General features: G+C 41.2%; 3 protein-coding genes across 3 annotated transcripts in view; 2 read left to right on the plus strand and 1 right to left on the minus strand.

The window, feature by feature from the left end:
* Positions 1–2,285, minus strand: part of LOC109483752 (transmembrane protein 179B-like) — a 5,657-nt gene extending 3,372 nt beyond the window's left edge. The window contains exons 1-5 of the mRNA XM_019786835.1: positions 2,003–2,285; positions 1,354–1,510; positions 1,072–1,187; positions 438–587; positions 106–190 (exon numbers count right to left, since the gene is read on the minus strand). Coding sequence (XP_019642394.1) covers positions 106–190; positions 438–587; positions 1,072–1,187; positions 1,354–1,509 — 507 coding nt within the window. The 5' untranslated portion in view covers position 1,510; positions 2,003–2,285. The remainder of the gene's footprint in view (positions 1–105; positions 191–437; positions 588–1,071; positions 1,188–1,353; positions 1,511–2,002) is intronic.
* Positions 2,286–7,980: 5,695 nt separating this feature from the next.
* On the plus strand, positions 7,981–13,851 carry LOC109483687 (sialin-like). Its single transcript, XM_019786728.1, has 12 exons — positions 7,981–8,101; positions 9,566–9,769; positions 10,065–10,187; positions 10,463–10,576; positions 10,698–10,785; positions 10,975–11,061; positions 11,183–11,310; positions 11,685–11,834; positions 12,164–12,296; positions 12,518–12,631; positions 13,015–13,142; positions 13,278–13,851. The coding sequence occupies exons 1-12, from the start codon at positions 8,084–8,086 to the stop codon at positions 13,497–13,499; spliced, it is 1,509 nt and encodes a 502-aa protein (XP_019642287.1). The 5' UTR covers positions 7,981–8,083; the 3' UTR covers positions 13,500–13,851.
* Positions 13,852–14,704: 853 nt separating this feature from the next.
* The window catches only part of LOC109483833 (acidic fibroblast growth factor intracellular-binding protein-like), a 4,956-nt gene continuing 4,360 nt past the window's right edge, over positions 14,705–15,300 (plus strand). Inside the window, exon 1 of the mRNA XM_019786986.1 lies at positions 14,705–14,872. Within this exon, the coding sequence (XP_019642545.1) occupies positions 14,791–14,872 (82 nt within the window). The 5' untranslated portion in view covers positions 14,705–14,790. The remainder of the gene's footprint in view (positions 14,873–15,300) is intronic.

The following is a 15,300-nucleotide window of genomic DNA, read 5'->3' on the forward strand; positions in this document are numbered from 1 at the left end:
CTGTTGGGGCAACATTATGCTACATCAAACAACTTGTCACACCAAAGCCTTGCATATCCAACTTGAAAAACATCTGATAAAACAGACAGTGTAGTCCACACTAACCTGTGCCGCCTGCATATTTCTGAAGAACACCAACATAACAGAGTGCCCGCTGGAAGTGTCATACTCAGAAGCAGCCGTCTCACAGCTGTAGCATTACAAGAAACATTGTATCAGACCAAAACATCTTACTACATGTACATGTATTTTGATTAGTGATTCAAGTCCAAATCCATGAATCTCATGAAGAAAATAACATCAAAGAAAGTGACACTGTATAAATATAATATTTCATCTGTACTGTCCCACCTGTCTACAACTTGAGAACCTGCATGTCATCTATGTCTCACCTGTCGATGTATAATCTGAATGTATGTCACCTGTCTTTGCTTCACCTGTCTACAGCTGTATGTTGCCTCACCTGTCTGCTCTGTCCCTCCAGCAGGTGTTGGCACCAGTCCTGGTAGCCAGTTGTCAGGGTAACGGCTGCCACCAGGCTGGCCAGGCAGCCCAGCAGACACACCACCATCTGGGCAGACTGCCACCTGTCAATCATAACCAACCACCTGTCAAGCATAACCAACCACCTGTCAAGCATAACCCACCACCTGTCAATCATAATCAAATACCCATCAATCAAAATCAACCAAATGTCAATCATAACCAACCACCTGTCAATCATAACCAACCACCTGTCAATCATAATCAACCACCTGTCAATCATAATCAAATACCCATCAATCATAATCAACCAAATGTCAATCATAATCAACCACCTGTCAATCATAACCAACCACCTGTCAAGCATAATCAAATACCTGTCAAGCATAATCAAACACCTGTCAATCATACAAAACTACCTCAACCTACTTCAGAAAGAAGCTCTCCATTATTATGACAATCCGTCAAACGTATTAAGGAACATCTGTGACAATCCTACATGTATATGGCAAAAGGATCTGTGTTATTATGACTCAGACTATGTAGAATGCGTTTACGATGTTCTATAGCTGTATAATAGTGTATTACCAGACTTCATAGTGGACAGAGGCGATGCAGCTGACCAGCATGAGGAGCAGGGCTGCAGCGGAGGTCACCAGGGCCTGGTACAGGCAGTAGCTACACACACTGTCACTGCCATACACCTGCAAATAACAATGCACAGGTGGTTAGATTGGTTTTTTTTTTAAGCCTTGTTTCAAACACACTTACAAATGTAGGTCACCCATAGCTGCATATCAGATGAATTAACCGATGAAATAGAAATTCTGAATGAGCTACAGTGTTTGAACTAGCTTTGAGGCCACTGACCTGAGACTGGGAGTCCAGGTTGAAGTTACCGAACAGCAGACATCTCTGTCCGGCGTCGCTTCTACTGATGGTGAGGATACAGGCCACGATGATGCCACACACCACACACAGCGCCTGCACCACTCCCAGGACCTTAGCAAAGTGGGGACACGCCATCCTGGGGGAGGTGGGGGGAAAGTGAATGAAAGCCCTTTGCAGCACCTTTGGTGGATCTTTTTATTTCAAGAGCATCAGAAGTATTGGGCAAGAAGTCTTGTTGACATCATCCAGATGCACTCAAACAATAATTAGGATGACAGACATGGTTACTTGTAGTTGTGGTTATAATGTACTGTTGTTAATATTTAATTAGAGTTGTAAATGATAACAAGGGAGTTATAAACTGATAGGTCTGCCCAATAACCTCATTTGGTGATGATGACAATAACAACAAGAATAATATGGACCTTTGACACCATTATCAGCTGTTTTATAACCTAAAATAAAACATGCCCAAAGTGGTTATATAGCTGGGTATGCTTATTCCTACATTTTGTGTAGATTACACGGCAAAACTACCGTAGTCAAGGACATTGACTAAACGCACATTTGGCAGTCATAAAAAATTATTATTGTTTCTGTTTATTCTATAAAACACTAGAGAACTAACCTGCAAAAACCTTACGTTATCGGCGCCTTGCTTGCCTGGCTTGTGCGTTGAACATCTGACACCTGTGTTGTCACCTGTCAAAATGACGTCATTTACCCACCAACTTAACCTTGACCGTGACACTACACGACCTTAAGCATGACAGATGATTAGCGAAAGGTTTGGCAAGACGTGATCGACGTTCGGGAAAAATCGCACCATAGCTCGGGTCCACCGGCTGTGTTTTGCTGCCGAGATCACTTCCGGGTCTTCGGGTCAGGGTGATCGACACGCATCACTTCACGTGCGGTGAGACCCGTTGAGTAGCAACGCCCCCTACCATCTCTATGCACAGGACAGCTCCTATGAATGAATGAATGAATGAATGAATGACTGTTTATTATCGTGCCATTGCGATCAATATGCCGCCCAGCCCATATGGGCTTATAAGGCACCGACAAAATACAAAATCAAAACAAATCAAAAGGTACAGAGAATCAGATGTAACATAAATTATAACTTAACATAATATATAATAAATACAGGAAATTAAGTAGTACTGGTCATATACAGAAATCAAATCAAATGTAACATAGATGATAAATAATAATAATTTAGGTTCAACCAAAATTGATAATGGATAAAAGTAACAAGAGGTAACTGTCACATGACTGTTACATACAAAGAACCAACTTAACAGAAAAGTGAACGTAGCAAGGAAAGAGGAGAACCAAACTGAAAATGACAGTAAAAATCCTATGATTTCCCATGTACTACCAAAGCCCTAGTCTAGTGCCTAATCTAAAGATATAAAGTACTATGGGACTGTAACTTACTGGGTGTGTCGGTTATGTCGGCGAAAACCCAAGACTATACTTTCGGTGCACGTTGATGTGTTTACAGTGAGTCCAAACGAATTCCAGAATCTTCGCCCAAAAATGTCTTATCTATAACTGTTACTTCTGAATCAATTTGACTTGAATGAATGACTGTCTGCCTGCACCTATAAGAAAGAGTGTGAGTTCTGACTCCACTCTTACGTGATTCATTTCAAGAAAAAGTCAGACAAAGATAAATTACTAAGGCTTACGTCTGGCCTTAAATTAGAAAAAGGCAACTTTGCAATTGAAAATGTGCATCTTCCTCTACAAATCACAGAATTTGATAGTTATTTCACTCCATAGTATAGTACGGAGTGAAATACTCCACTATGTGGTGAAGTCATATTGCTTTTATGGCTTCATCACTATGTGGTGAAGTCATATTGTTTCTCCTCATGTTTCTCCTTCTCCTGCCATTTCGTTAAATGGATTCAATTTCTTCATTTTTTGCCAAATGACCCAAATGGCATGGAATTTGGCATGAAGGTAGAGTAGACAAATACCTCCAGGCGTTTTTTTTTCATCTTTTTTTAATTGTTTCATTTTTTTTTGCCAGTTTCAGGCAAAAAGTATACATTTTGGGATCTGGAGCCCTGGTAATAAAACCAAATGACCTGAAATTCGGTATGGGGATACCTTGGACACATATCCAAAGGATGTCATTCAGGCTTTTGACATACACTACTTTAAAATTCTACAAAATAGGGGTTTTGGCCATTTCCGGACAAAAATGTACATTTTTGGCTCCAGTGCCCAATTAAAATCAAATGACCTGAAATTTGGTATGGGAAATCCTTGGATACAATCCCACATAATGTAAACAAGACTTCCGAGATCTGAGGAGTCATGGAATTTTCAGATTGATTATGCAAATTAGGTCTGTATTTGCATAATTGGTATTTGGTGACATTCTACCTGCCGTAGATTATAAATATCACATGTATCAAAGCCCCATGATGTAAAACACTGGAATTACAGAATTTCCTCATTAATTATGCAAATGAAGTCATCATTTGTATAATTTGTATCCAATAATGTAGATAAACATATATTGTTCCTTTGTGAATTTATGTGCCCAGAACCTCCCCCTGCAGTTCCAGAACAAGCTTCTAGGGGGACCAAACCCACATCACAGATTACTGTCAGGAAAAGCTATCCACCACTCAAAAATCAAGACCATATATCTACCCACATACCAAATATCATTACAATCCATCCAAGGGTTCAAAAGTTATGCTGGCTGCAAATGTCCTGAAACACAGACACACAGACAGACAGACGCACAGGCACACATACAGACCCACGGACGCACCGAAAACAATACCTCCATTTTTCATGGCGGTAACAACGCCTTCAATAGTTATGCCGCATAATTTCCCACACTATAGCAAAGTGATTTCATAGCCTTCTTGTCTAAGGCAATTAGATCAAAATTAGTGTTTGTTTACTGTACGTGAGCTGTTGTCAGAGTTTGAGCTGGACAACCCCCTATTTTTCTTTCTATAATTGGGAAACAGACTCTTGTTGCTCTCTGGTGTAGAAGAATGTTTGAGATTGAAATGTGATGAAGTACTTTAATGGGGACTTCTTTCAGTGTGATTAAGCATAGGTTCCTATGGCCAACCGGGGATCGAACTCACTCTACCTACTCGGCCATTGCACATTGGCCGATCCCCGGCCGAGTCATACCAAAGACTTTAAAATGGTACATACTGCATTTTCTGCTTAGCGCTCAGCATTTGAGACGGAATATGGGAGTTAAACACACACCACTACCAGTGGACTAGCCCCCTGCTGTAGTGACACAATTGTGTGACCCAAGCTACAGAAACGGAGATGGGCACCGCCATATACAACCATTAAATGGTTGCGGGGTGGATTTTAACTTTTTAACCTATATATCTGGCGAACTGTGACATCTGCCTTACATTGCTGGACAAAAACTAAAACTAGTACTGCTGTGATAAAAACTAAAAACAAGTTCTTCTGGTGTACGCACGCCATTGATCACTCTCTTCCCCAGGCGTCTCAGAAACCAGAAAGCCATTTCAGATCAAACAGGTGGAACCATTTGACGCTTTAATGTGGTGGACCAAACAGTAATAGACTTGCGCCCAAAGACATCTGTAGTGACGGGGTATAAGGAAAATCAAGGATTGACGGACGGAAACCTTTCCACATGGACATCATTGCTGACAAATATCTTGAGGGTTCTTGTGACAGACATGTGAGTACAATCATAACTTCTGTTTTCTTATTCTTACATGCAGCTTACACTGTCCAACAGCGAACTGGAAGAATTCTTTATCACCATCAAAACCTAGTTCCTAGTTTACCGTGGCCGACAAGTACAAAATTTTACACCGCAACTTTTGGTGTTTTACACCGCAACTTTTGGTGTTTTACACTGCAACTTTGGGTGTTTTACACTGCAACTTTTGCTGTGTTTTTACACTGTCAACTTTTGCTGTGTTTTACACTGCAACTTTTGGTGTTTTACACTGCAACTTTTGGTGTTTTACACTGCAACTTTTGCTGTGTTTTATACTGCAACTTTTGCTGTGTGGAAAACTTACACCCCTCCCCTTTAATGATGGACGGTCCCCCTGTCAGGTCAAAGGTGACAAAGATGGCATCCGTTTAAGTCACAAGCTGACGTCTAGGGGACATTAAAATGAAGAAAAACGATGTCCATACCCAATAATAATGAACTAACCTGCATAAAATTTATGTCATTGCTGTTGATGTCTGGAGCTGGATATCTGACGTCCTTGATAAATTTGTTGTGACGCATGGCAGCAAAAAGCAACATATTTGTGATCACTGGACCTGGTCGAAACATTTTTAAATTTATCCCGATCTATAGGCCAAAGCTAGAAAAACCTTTAGAAAAATCTAACGTCACAACGTAGCCAAGCTTTTCCTCTAAAAAACTTATGCACGAAAAGGATAACTCAGTCGACGTAGTTTGCATGCCATCGTTGTCACCTTTGACCTGACAGGGGGACCGTCCATTATAAAAGGGGAGGGGTGTAAGTTTTCCACACAGCAAAAGTTGCAGTGTAAAACACAGCAAAAGTTGCAGTGTAAAACACCAAAAGTTGCAGTGTAAAACACAGCAAAAGTTGCAGTGTAAAACACAGCAAAAGTTGCAGTGTAAAACACTCAAAGTTGCAGTGTAAAACACCAAAAGTTGCAGTGTAAAACACCAAAAGTTGCGGTGTAAAACACCAAAAGTTGCGGTGTAAAATTTTGTTCTTGTCGGCCACGGTACTAGTTATTTAAACGATTCCTGTCTGAAGCCCTTTATCTATTATTGAGAAAAGGTAGCCTGATTAAATCGCTTTGCGGTTGCCGGCCGCCCAACATCCAGTGGCCCCTCCTTTGCGGGGAGGGTCCACTAAAGCCGCGGACGGCAGAGTTTGCGTTACACAGACAAGAGAAAAGGGTAGTATATAGTTACAAAAAATGAAGCAAGTTGTCCTTGGCCTATTTTCAAACGTGCTAACTGTCTTCTTAAGCTTACATGTAGCTTGTACACGGTTCTATAGCGAAATGGAAGAATTTTTAACACCATCAAAAACTCGTTCATCATGATCCAATTGACAGAAAAGGGGGCGTTGTTTCGGACGCCACCATCACACCAGGACAAGAGGACACAGCAATTAATTTTTTCTTTAAAAAGTCTTCCATTCTGCACATAGTACATAGTACATGTAGTATTCAATTCATTTAGGAGTCTGGCAAACTTGTTGGGAGATCTGTTCTTTGTAAGGCCATGTTGATTTAATTATATGGATGACATCTGAGCGCGTATGAATTTTCGGCCGTTTAAAAAAAAAAAGGTTTCAACCATACTAGTACTCTAAAACAGTTGCAAAATGAGCAAATATATACCGCAAGTTGAAAAACAAAAACATTGGATACAATACAATACAGACAAATAGAGACAGAGTACAATAGATACAATAGAGACAAATGGACGCTCGCTTTCGGGCAAAGGTTACAGTCATGCGCCCTCTTTTCCTTTGTTTTCTTGACTCATCTAGTCGGACACCATAAATTAAATGACAGAAAATTAGGCGTTGTTACCAACGGAAAATACAGACAGCGCAGTTTTAGGGCCAATGATCCCCAGTCGTCGGCTTCTTTGGTCGGACAACACGACACCAGGACACAAGCAGAGACAAATCAAAGGTTGCTTTCGGGCAAAAGGTCATAAAGTCATGCGCTCTCTTTCCTTTGTTTTCTTGACCTATCTAGTCCGACACCATGATGCAACTGACAGAAAAGTGGGCGTTGTTACAAACGAAAAATACAGACAGCGCAATTTTAGGGCCAATGGCCCACAGTCCCTGGCTTCTTTGGTCGGACAACACGACTTGATTGACAGAAGAATTGGGTGTTGTTGCAGATCTAGATAGACGTGAGGAAAAGACGACAGGTCGTAATTGGTATAATCTAGTTTAATTTATGGTTTTCTAAATTCAAATGACAATATTTTTCGCCTAAAATTCCTCTCCTTTGTCATACTTCATTTCAACATGGCCTCATTAATTATGCAAATGACATCTACATTAACATAATATATGCATAGTGGTGTTAACTTTTAAGTAACTTATAGAATTTTCACATTAATTATGCAAATTAGGTTATCATTTGCATAACTGGTATCTGTTGATGTTCCGCCTGCCACAGATTGAATAGATTACATGTATAAAAGTACTATTATATAAAACACTCTAATTACAGAATTTCGTACAAAACGCACAAAGCTGTTCAACCTTCTCTCCGCTTGCTCAACAGAATTTGTTACATTTCATGCTATAGATAAATTTAATTTCATCCCAGAAGGTAATATCCCTTACTGTGTACAAACAGGTGAATACATCAAAGAAGGTTTAGACCTTAGAACAAGTAGTATTAGTTGACTCATTTATTATTGTTTTGTACATAGGTTGATTTCGTTGTACCCATGTATTTGTCTGTATATCTACATGCAGTTTTAGACCTTGCGAAAGTCGCTGTACTTTTGTTGTGTCAACTTCTCATATAAATAGTACATCAAACATTGCCACCCAATGGAGTCTGTTAATGATTTATCACTGGCTAATCGTCAACATGTGTACTTTGTTACATCTGGGACGCATAAAAGAGACCGGAGACGCCTAAAGAAGGACGACAAGAGCTTGTCCGGTTGCGAGCAAGTGAGTCTTCTGACATGGAGCGCATCAAAAAGGTACGGTACCGGTAATCAAGAATATTTTCTTGCAATGACAAAAAGAACACCAGAGACTAAAAACTAAGATTCTGTCGGTACCTGTGGGGGCGTGGTGGCTGTATTTGTTTATGGTCAGTTTTGTTCGTCAGTACCAGGCCTGGTTTATACTATAGATACACGAGTCAATGGCTGGAAACCCTCGCCAACTATCAACGGATCAACTATATCTGAAACACGGAAAACGAATTTGCGCCATTTCACTTGTCAAGTAACTTCAGGCATTTACTCCACCGAATGTTTGACATTTGTACATGTACTGACTGTTAACCTTTAATAGGTAACCATTCCCACAGGCCGGCTTAGGTGTGTTTTACCGCGGCCCCTGTTGTACTTAACATAACCAGGATTTTGAATGGGGGGGGGGGGTTCTTCCACTGCTTGAGGGGACGTCGAGCGCCGAAGGCGCGCGGGTCCTAGGGGGGTCCGGGGGCATGTTCCCCCGGAAAATTTTGAAAAATGAACCTTCTAAAATGGCATTTCGTGCATTTTTGAGAGGATTTCCAAGAAAAAATCTGAGATAAATTTTTATTCAATGACAAAGGGAGCAGTTTTTCTACGATTCCAGTCCATCTTTTTAAGAAAAATCTTGGACCTTTACATAAAAAGTGGACCAAAAAGTGGACCTTTACATAAAAAGTGGACCAAAAAGTGGACCTTTGAGCCTTGTGGGGGGGGGGGCGTCCCTTCTGAAGCCAGTAAGATTCTGACACCAAGTGTTAAGATATCGCTCAGGGTAGTGTCGGCCTTTGTGCCGTTACTGCCGTACGATATATTTACGCCTCCTGTCCTTCGTTGACTAAGATAAATATAGCAAGAAGTGGAGAGCAAAGTTCAGAGGGTCATGCATTGCGTGAACATGTTGACAGACACCTTTGTCAGGCGTCTTCCAAGATGCCTTTGTCACGGCGCGGTTCACAGGCTACCGATACACAGATTGTCTTTTGGGACACAGATGTTCCTTGTTGCTAGGGTCGGTCCCAGTGCTGTAGTGTGTGTGCCAGTGGTTGCATGTGTTGTCCTGAAAGCAACTATAGAAACATCTCTTTTTATACATCTTTGCCGACTCTGTATCGTCACTTTACCCCAATGTGACACCTTCTTCCGATCTTTAAGGAAACAATTGGAAAACAGACAAATCAAGACACGCCAATATACTACCTTTTACATACATGCATTATTTACCCTCCACTGGTATGTGAAATGATTATGGCATGTCCGTTCATTAGAATTCAACTGACTTCGGCTTGACGTCATATGTGAAAGCAGTTTTGCAGTGTTTGTCCAGCTTGTGATGTTATCCCGTCAAACTTCGGACAAATAAACTAACAAATAAAAAGCTCCGATGATTATTTTACGGTGAACAGATATCTAATGCAGAGTGATTTTTGTGATAATGACTGACTGTCCTCTGTCTTCTCCTAGTCGTCTGAATGGGTTCCCGCCCGTTACGTCCTGACCGCCATGTTCTTCCTGGGGATGATGAACGCCTACATCCTCCGCTCCAACATCAGCGTCGCCATCGTCGCCATGATCAGGACCCCAACGGCTGACGGGAACGGGACAGACCCGTCCACCAGCATCTGTGGAGAATTCAGCTTTGGAGCAACAGATGCCAATAAAACTACGGTTTGAGAGTTATTTTTTAATGCACCAAATCAACCGTCAGTACAATAGCGATACGTACGACGCAGTCACATTCGTCGTAGGTTGTCCATTATTCTACATTTTTTCTAGAAAGCAGGCTGTGACAGAAGCAATTGCCGACAATTAAGGATCCACCTTTTAGTACAAAACACCTGAAATTTTCTCACTGAAATAAACGTTAGTAATTCAAGGGAGGGGTTCTTCCGTGATTATTACTGGAATGATGATGATGATGAAATAAACGTAACTAACAAAGAATTCTTTTACTCTCCTACAGAACCAAGGAGAGTTCGACTGGGACGAGACGCAGAAAGGCCGCATCCTTAGCGCCTTTTTCTACGGGTACGTCTTCATGCAGGTGCCGGGGGGATATCTGGAGACCAAGTTCGGTGGGAAGAAGGTGAGGATGACTCCTGCGTTCTTCATGCAGACGCATAATCTTCAAGCTACTGAATGCGGGTATACGTACATCAATCCTGGTAGCTAAACATTTCAGGGAAGACAAATATCTGTAGATATTACTAGACCGGAGGGTTTTAAGCAATTGCAAGTGCATTGAAACAATGGGAAAGACGCCTATGCTTTTTCTTTTTCATTTTGTCATTGTGACATTTGCGGGTGTGCGCTAAAAGGGTTTTCTTTTTAAACTTGATTTGTCATTTTTGTTTGGCACAGGTGTACGGCATAAGCATGCTGATAGGTGCGGTGTTGACGCTACTGACTCCCGTGGCGGCCAGAACGGATTTCTGGTTCCTGTTCTTTGTGCGATTCTTCATGGGGTTCTTTCAGGTGCGCCCCCTCTCCATACAGATTTGAACTTCTTGTAAATGGCTACTTGTAAACTACTTCGCATGTTACAATAGCACGACTTTCGTGTCAACATTGAAGTGACTATTTGTGTTGTTTTTAGGGCGTAATTTTTCCTGCTCATCACGGTATGTGGGGGAAGTGGGCACCGCCTCTTGAGCGGAGCAGACTGTTGTCCATGACGTGTACAGGTAGGGTACAAAATATATTGTCATAAGCTTCTTGTCATAAAACAAGAAGCTTTTAAAAAAACAAATAGCTTTTTGTAACCCTTGTAATGCATACGTTGCAATTGTTAGGAAGATATTTCCAATCGTAGGGTATACTGAAATCTCTACTTTTCATTCCAAGTCAAAGACAGACACAAAACTATGTTTCAGGTACGAATGTCGGAACGGTGATCGCTCTGGCACTGTCTGGGTACATCACAGACATGCTCGGTTGGCCCTGGGTCTTCTACATCACAGGTAGGATCTTTTTTGTTTGTTGATATGAGCCATGCTGTTAATATGAGTCAATATGGTGTACTGTATTGTTTAAATTCTAAAAAAAAAAATTTATTCACGAACTCCACGTTGTTGTCATCAGGAATCGTCGCCCTGGTGTGGTTTGTGGCATGGATGCTGCTGGTGCATGATTCACCCGCCGAGCACCCAAGGATCTCCGAAGAAGAACGAGAGTACATCGAAAATTCCATAGGAACAAATGCAAAAGAGGTATGAAGCTATGTCTTATTCAAACTAATCTTCCTTTCACGGTAGCACTGGTAAGGTATGTAGGCATGCAAGTACCTTTCGTTTTGCAACAAGTAATCGACCGAAAACTCATACCAAAAAACATAATCGTATAGTCTCCTGCTCTATTGCAATTTGACATCATCGTCACATTCATCATAATTCAGACAGATACGTGCATGCATATATATATATATATATATAGATATAGTTATCTCGTTATCTTAGCAGTCTTCTTCCTGCAGAGAATATTCTAGTTCAGTGGCTGGAGTTTGTTAAATCTTCAGTTTTTTTGTTTGATATACACAAATAAAACGCCAATCATCAGACTTCTAAGAAATCGTTTTTCCCTTCAGGATATCCCGGTACCATGGTTGGAGTTTGCAAAATCCAGAGTTGTGTGGTGCCTTCTGATTGGTCACTTCTGTAACAACTGGGGAAACTACACTATGCTGACTAATCTTCCCAATTACATGGACGCCATCTTGGGCTTCAACATTGCAGAGGTAAACAAACCCAGACCCACTATCTGGGGGTCCTTATTCCATTATTAAATCAAGGTTACCGACCAATATACATGGATTTCAGGAGTCAGTACCTTTTTCCCCTAAAAAGGCGCTTGTTCCATCTAACATTACGTCTGTAAGATGACGCCATATAGACATTATTAGATGATTTGATGGCTTATTCAGTGCCAAGGACAGTGCACGTGCCACAGTGTTGTACCATGGGCATTGTACTCGCGGTTCTTGATTATATTATTTTCAGATGTCTAACCAGTGTCTTTTCATAATTTTGTAATATCTGTAGTACTACCTCATTTTTTTTATTGTAGAACGGCCTTCTCTCTGCCCTGTCACCGCTGACTATCTGGGTCTTCACTGTCACTGGAGGATGGATCATTGACGTCATCAGGTCACGTGATATCCTGGACACCCTGAACTCCCGGAGGCTACTAACGTCAATGGGTTTGTATCTAACCGTGTAGTTTGACAGTACGGAATCCTTTCCTGTCTTGGAATTATTCGAAACCTACATGTAGCAAAGGTTATAATGAACAAAATAGAGCAAGTGGCAAAGCTGGTATGTACTAAAAGTATCATCCTTTTTCGTGACGTTTTAACACATATAACAGTTATAATGGCTGCATTGTTCTAAAGTTGTTTATTCTGCTGTTTCTGAAAAATAGGACAGTTCCTTCCCGCAATATTTCTTATCATATCTGGATTTGTGGGGTGTGACCGCGCAGCCGCAGTGGCGATGTTGGCTCTGTCAGCCGGCTTTGGTGGGCTGTCAACACCAGGTGAGCAGAGTGAGAAGCAGCACTGTAACGTTACACTCAGGGTCATAGCGATAGATTTATCGGAACTTTAACACGGGGAGAACGTTAACAGGACACAACAGTCAGTGAAATTGTATAAGTTGAATCTGATTTTGCGGTCGGGTTAGAGTCTTTGCGTATAACGCGAGCCGTAGTATAGCTGCATTGCCACTGCACTACTACTAGCTACTTAGATTAGTTAGAAAAGCATCATGGCCCCAATTCAGATGAGAATGGCAAAGAAGAGACCGTCCAATTTATCACGTTGCTACCATTCCACGTCCTATGCTAGGTTAATGCTTCCGGCTATGGATTATCACGGTAGACTTAGTAGTTATATCCAACACTGTTTCCTTCCTGTGCAGGGTTTAAGATCTGCCACATTGAAATCGCCCCGCGGTTCGGAGGCATACTGTTCGGGATCACCAACGTGTTCGGGTCAATCCCAGGATTCGTTGCGCCCGAAATCATTGGTGCTATGACAAACAACAACGTAAGTGAAATCACAAGTGCTATTTGCTTATGAATTGCTTATTTCTTAAATTCTATCACATTTTTATGGTATGTAATTGAATAGCATCCTGTCACTTGATTCCTTTTCGTTATTCTATGAAATCTACTGTTTCAGCAAACTCGAGAGGCCTGGATGAACATATTCTGGATCGGCGCAGTGATATACGTCTTCGGAGGGATAGTAGTCCTTCTGTTTTTGCGCACAGACATTCAACCTTGGGCAATGGCGCCAGACGAAGTTAGTCCTGATGTCATCTTTCTCGAGGACGTCTCAAACGCCCCAAACCAGAAGCACAACGAACAGCAAACGACTAGAGAAAATGCTGAATTAATTTAGATGACACGAAAATGGCATTTTCGTGCTGCTATTCCGTGCAAAACTATGCTTACAATTTACAAATACTTCATACTTATCCAGTTTTTGTAGTCATATTTTGTAGTGTATGGAGGTTTTGTTTACTTTGTGCCTGAGTGCTTGCTTGTGTTTCTATAGTTGCTTCCAGTCTTCAAGTTTCCTGCTATATTATGGAGGCCAGCGAAAAATATGTATGAAAAAGTAATGAATAAAAGAATCACAAAACCTCAGGTAGTGATGAAAAGGTCACGTCAGAGATTCACCAGAATGATGGGTCATCACTAGGATGGCGTAGTGGCAGAGCGTTCGACTATGAAGCGGGGAGACCCGGGTTCGATTCCTAGCTGTACTCGGGGAAAGGCACTTTACACAACTTTCCTCACTCCACACTGTGAATGGGTACCTAACTTCGGTTGGGGAAAGTCTTATTGAGGTCACCTTGTGGTGCCGAATGGCAGCCGCACAGACCCTTGCGACAGTTCCACAAAAAAAACAACATGTGGAGCAAATATGTGTGTCGTGTATTGATTGTATTGTTGTGATTTGTATTGATTATTATGTGATACCCTACACCAATTCAGCTGTTTAAAAAGGCTGCGACTGCACTGGTACTGTTTGGACAATAAAACCATTTATTAATATTATCATTATTACTATTATAGGACGCACCAGGGCGCACAAGGTACGGTAGCGCAGATTTGTCAATGTATGTAACGTTATACATGTAGTTTTAGACCTTACGCGCGAATACGAAAGTCGCTGTACTTTTGTTGTGTTAATAAACTCTCTCTATTAAAAAGATAACAGGGATCATTTCAGTGGTCAGTGGTGTAGTGTTCTCTCCAAGTGGGATATGTTGACACAGACTCAGAATGAATGAGAGTGAGCGACGAGAGTAATATGCCGTGGCCGATTTTGCTGCCGTTTTTTCCGTGGAGAGAAGGTTTCGCGAGAACTTTTAGCATAAATTTTTGGCAGAAATGGAGTGAACAAGGATGTGTGATGAGGGCGCAGATTTAGGTATTGTGTACAGAATTTGTATCAGTATTTATATGCATATCATTGGGAGTTATAAGTGGTAGCAATGCGTCGACTGTGGCGTCATGTGAGGACATGCGCCTTTGGACTTATTCGCTACGTGGCGCTTTTGATCGATCAACCTTTGACCTTCTTGAGTGACCCAAAAGACAAACCATCGTGGCGGAGCTTGGAGTCATGATGTCGTCTAAAAGATGGACAAATTTATGAAATTCGACGTATAGATCTTCAAGCAATGACATCAGTGAACGTTTTCGTGACCAACAATACTTACATTGACTTCGACGTCTTCGGCCATTGGTTGAACGGGCTAACAGGTTAGTCAAAAATCATATAGAGGGGAGGGGCACCTCTTACTTCACCGTTAACGTATACCATGGAGGTAAAACCATGGTAATACCAATGTATATTTGTACCAAGCTACTGATGATAATTTTCTTTGACGTTCCTTTTAGAACGTTATAATGATCGTTAGCTAAAAAAAGTTGTGTTTAGTTTTTTTTTTATATTTTGTTCATTGTAATGTAACGGCCGTTAGATCGGAGGAGATTGTTAACGTTAACTATTACATTTTAGATAATTAACGTTATATAATTTGATCCATATCACTTCTGAGTATAAGGTTCAAGAATTAAGTCTTAATTGTTATCCTCCTTATTATTTAAGGCACTGGTGATGTGAGTCATTATTTGTGTACACCCTTATGACATGTATTTACTAGTATGTGTATAACATTACCCCCCCC

Source organism: Branchiostoma belcheri, unplaced genomic scaffold (genome assembly GCF_001625305.1).
Source record: "Branchiostoma belcheri isolate BF01 breed outbred unplaced genomic scaffold, Haploidv18h27 scaffold66, whole genome shotgun sequence".
Taxonomy (NCBI): domain Eukaryota; kingdom Metazoa; phylum Chordata; class Leptocardii; order Amphioxiformes; family Branchiostomatidae; genus Branchiostoma; species Branchiostoma belcheri.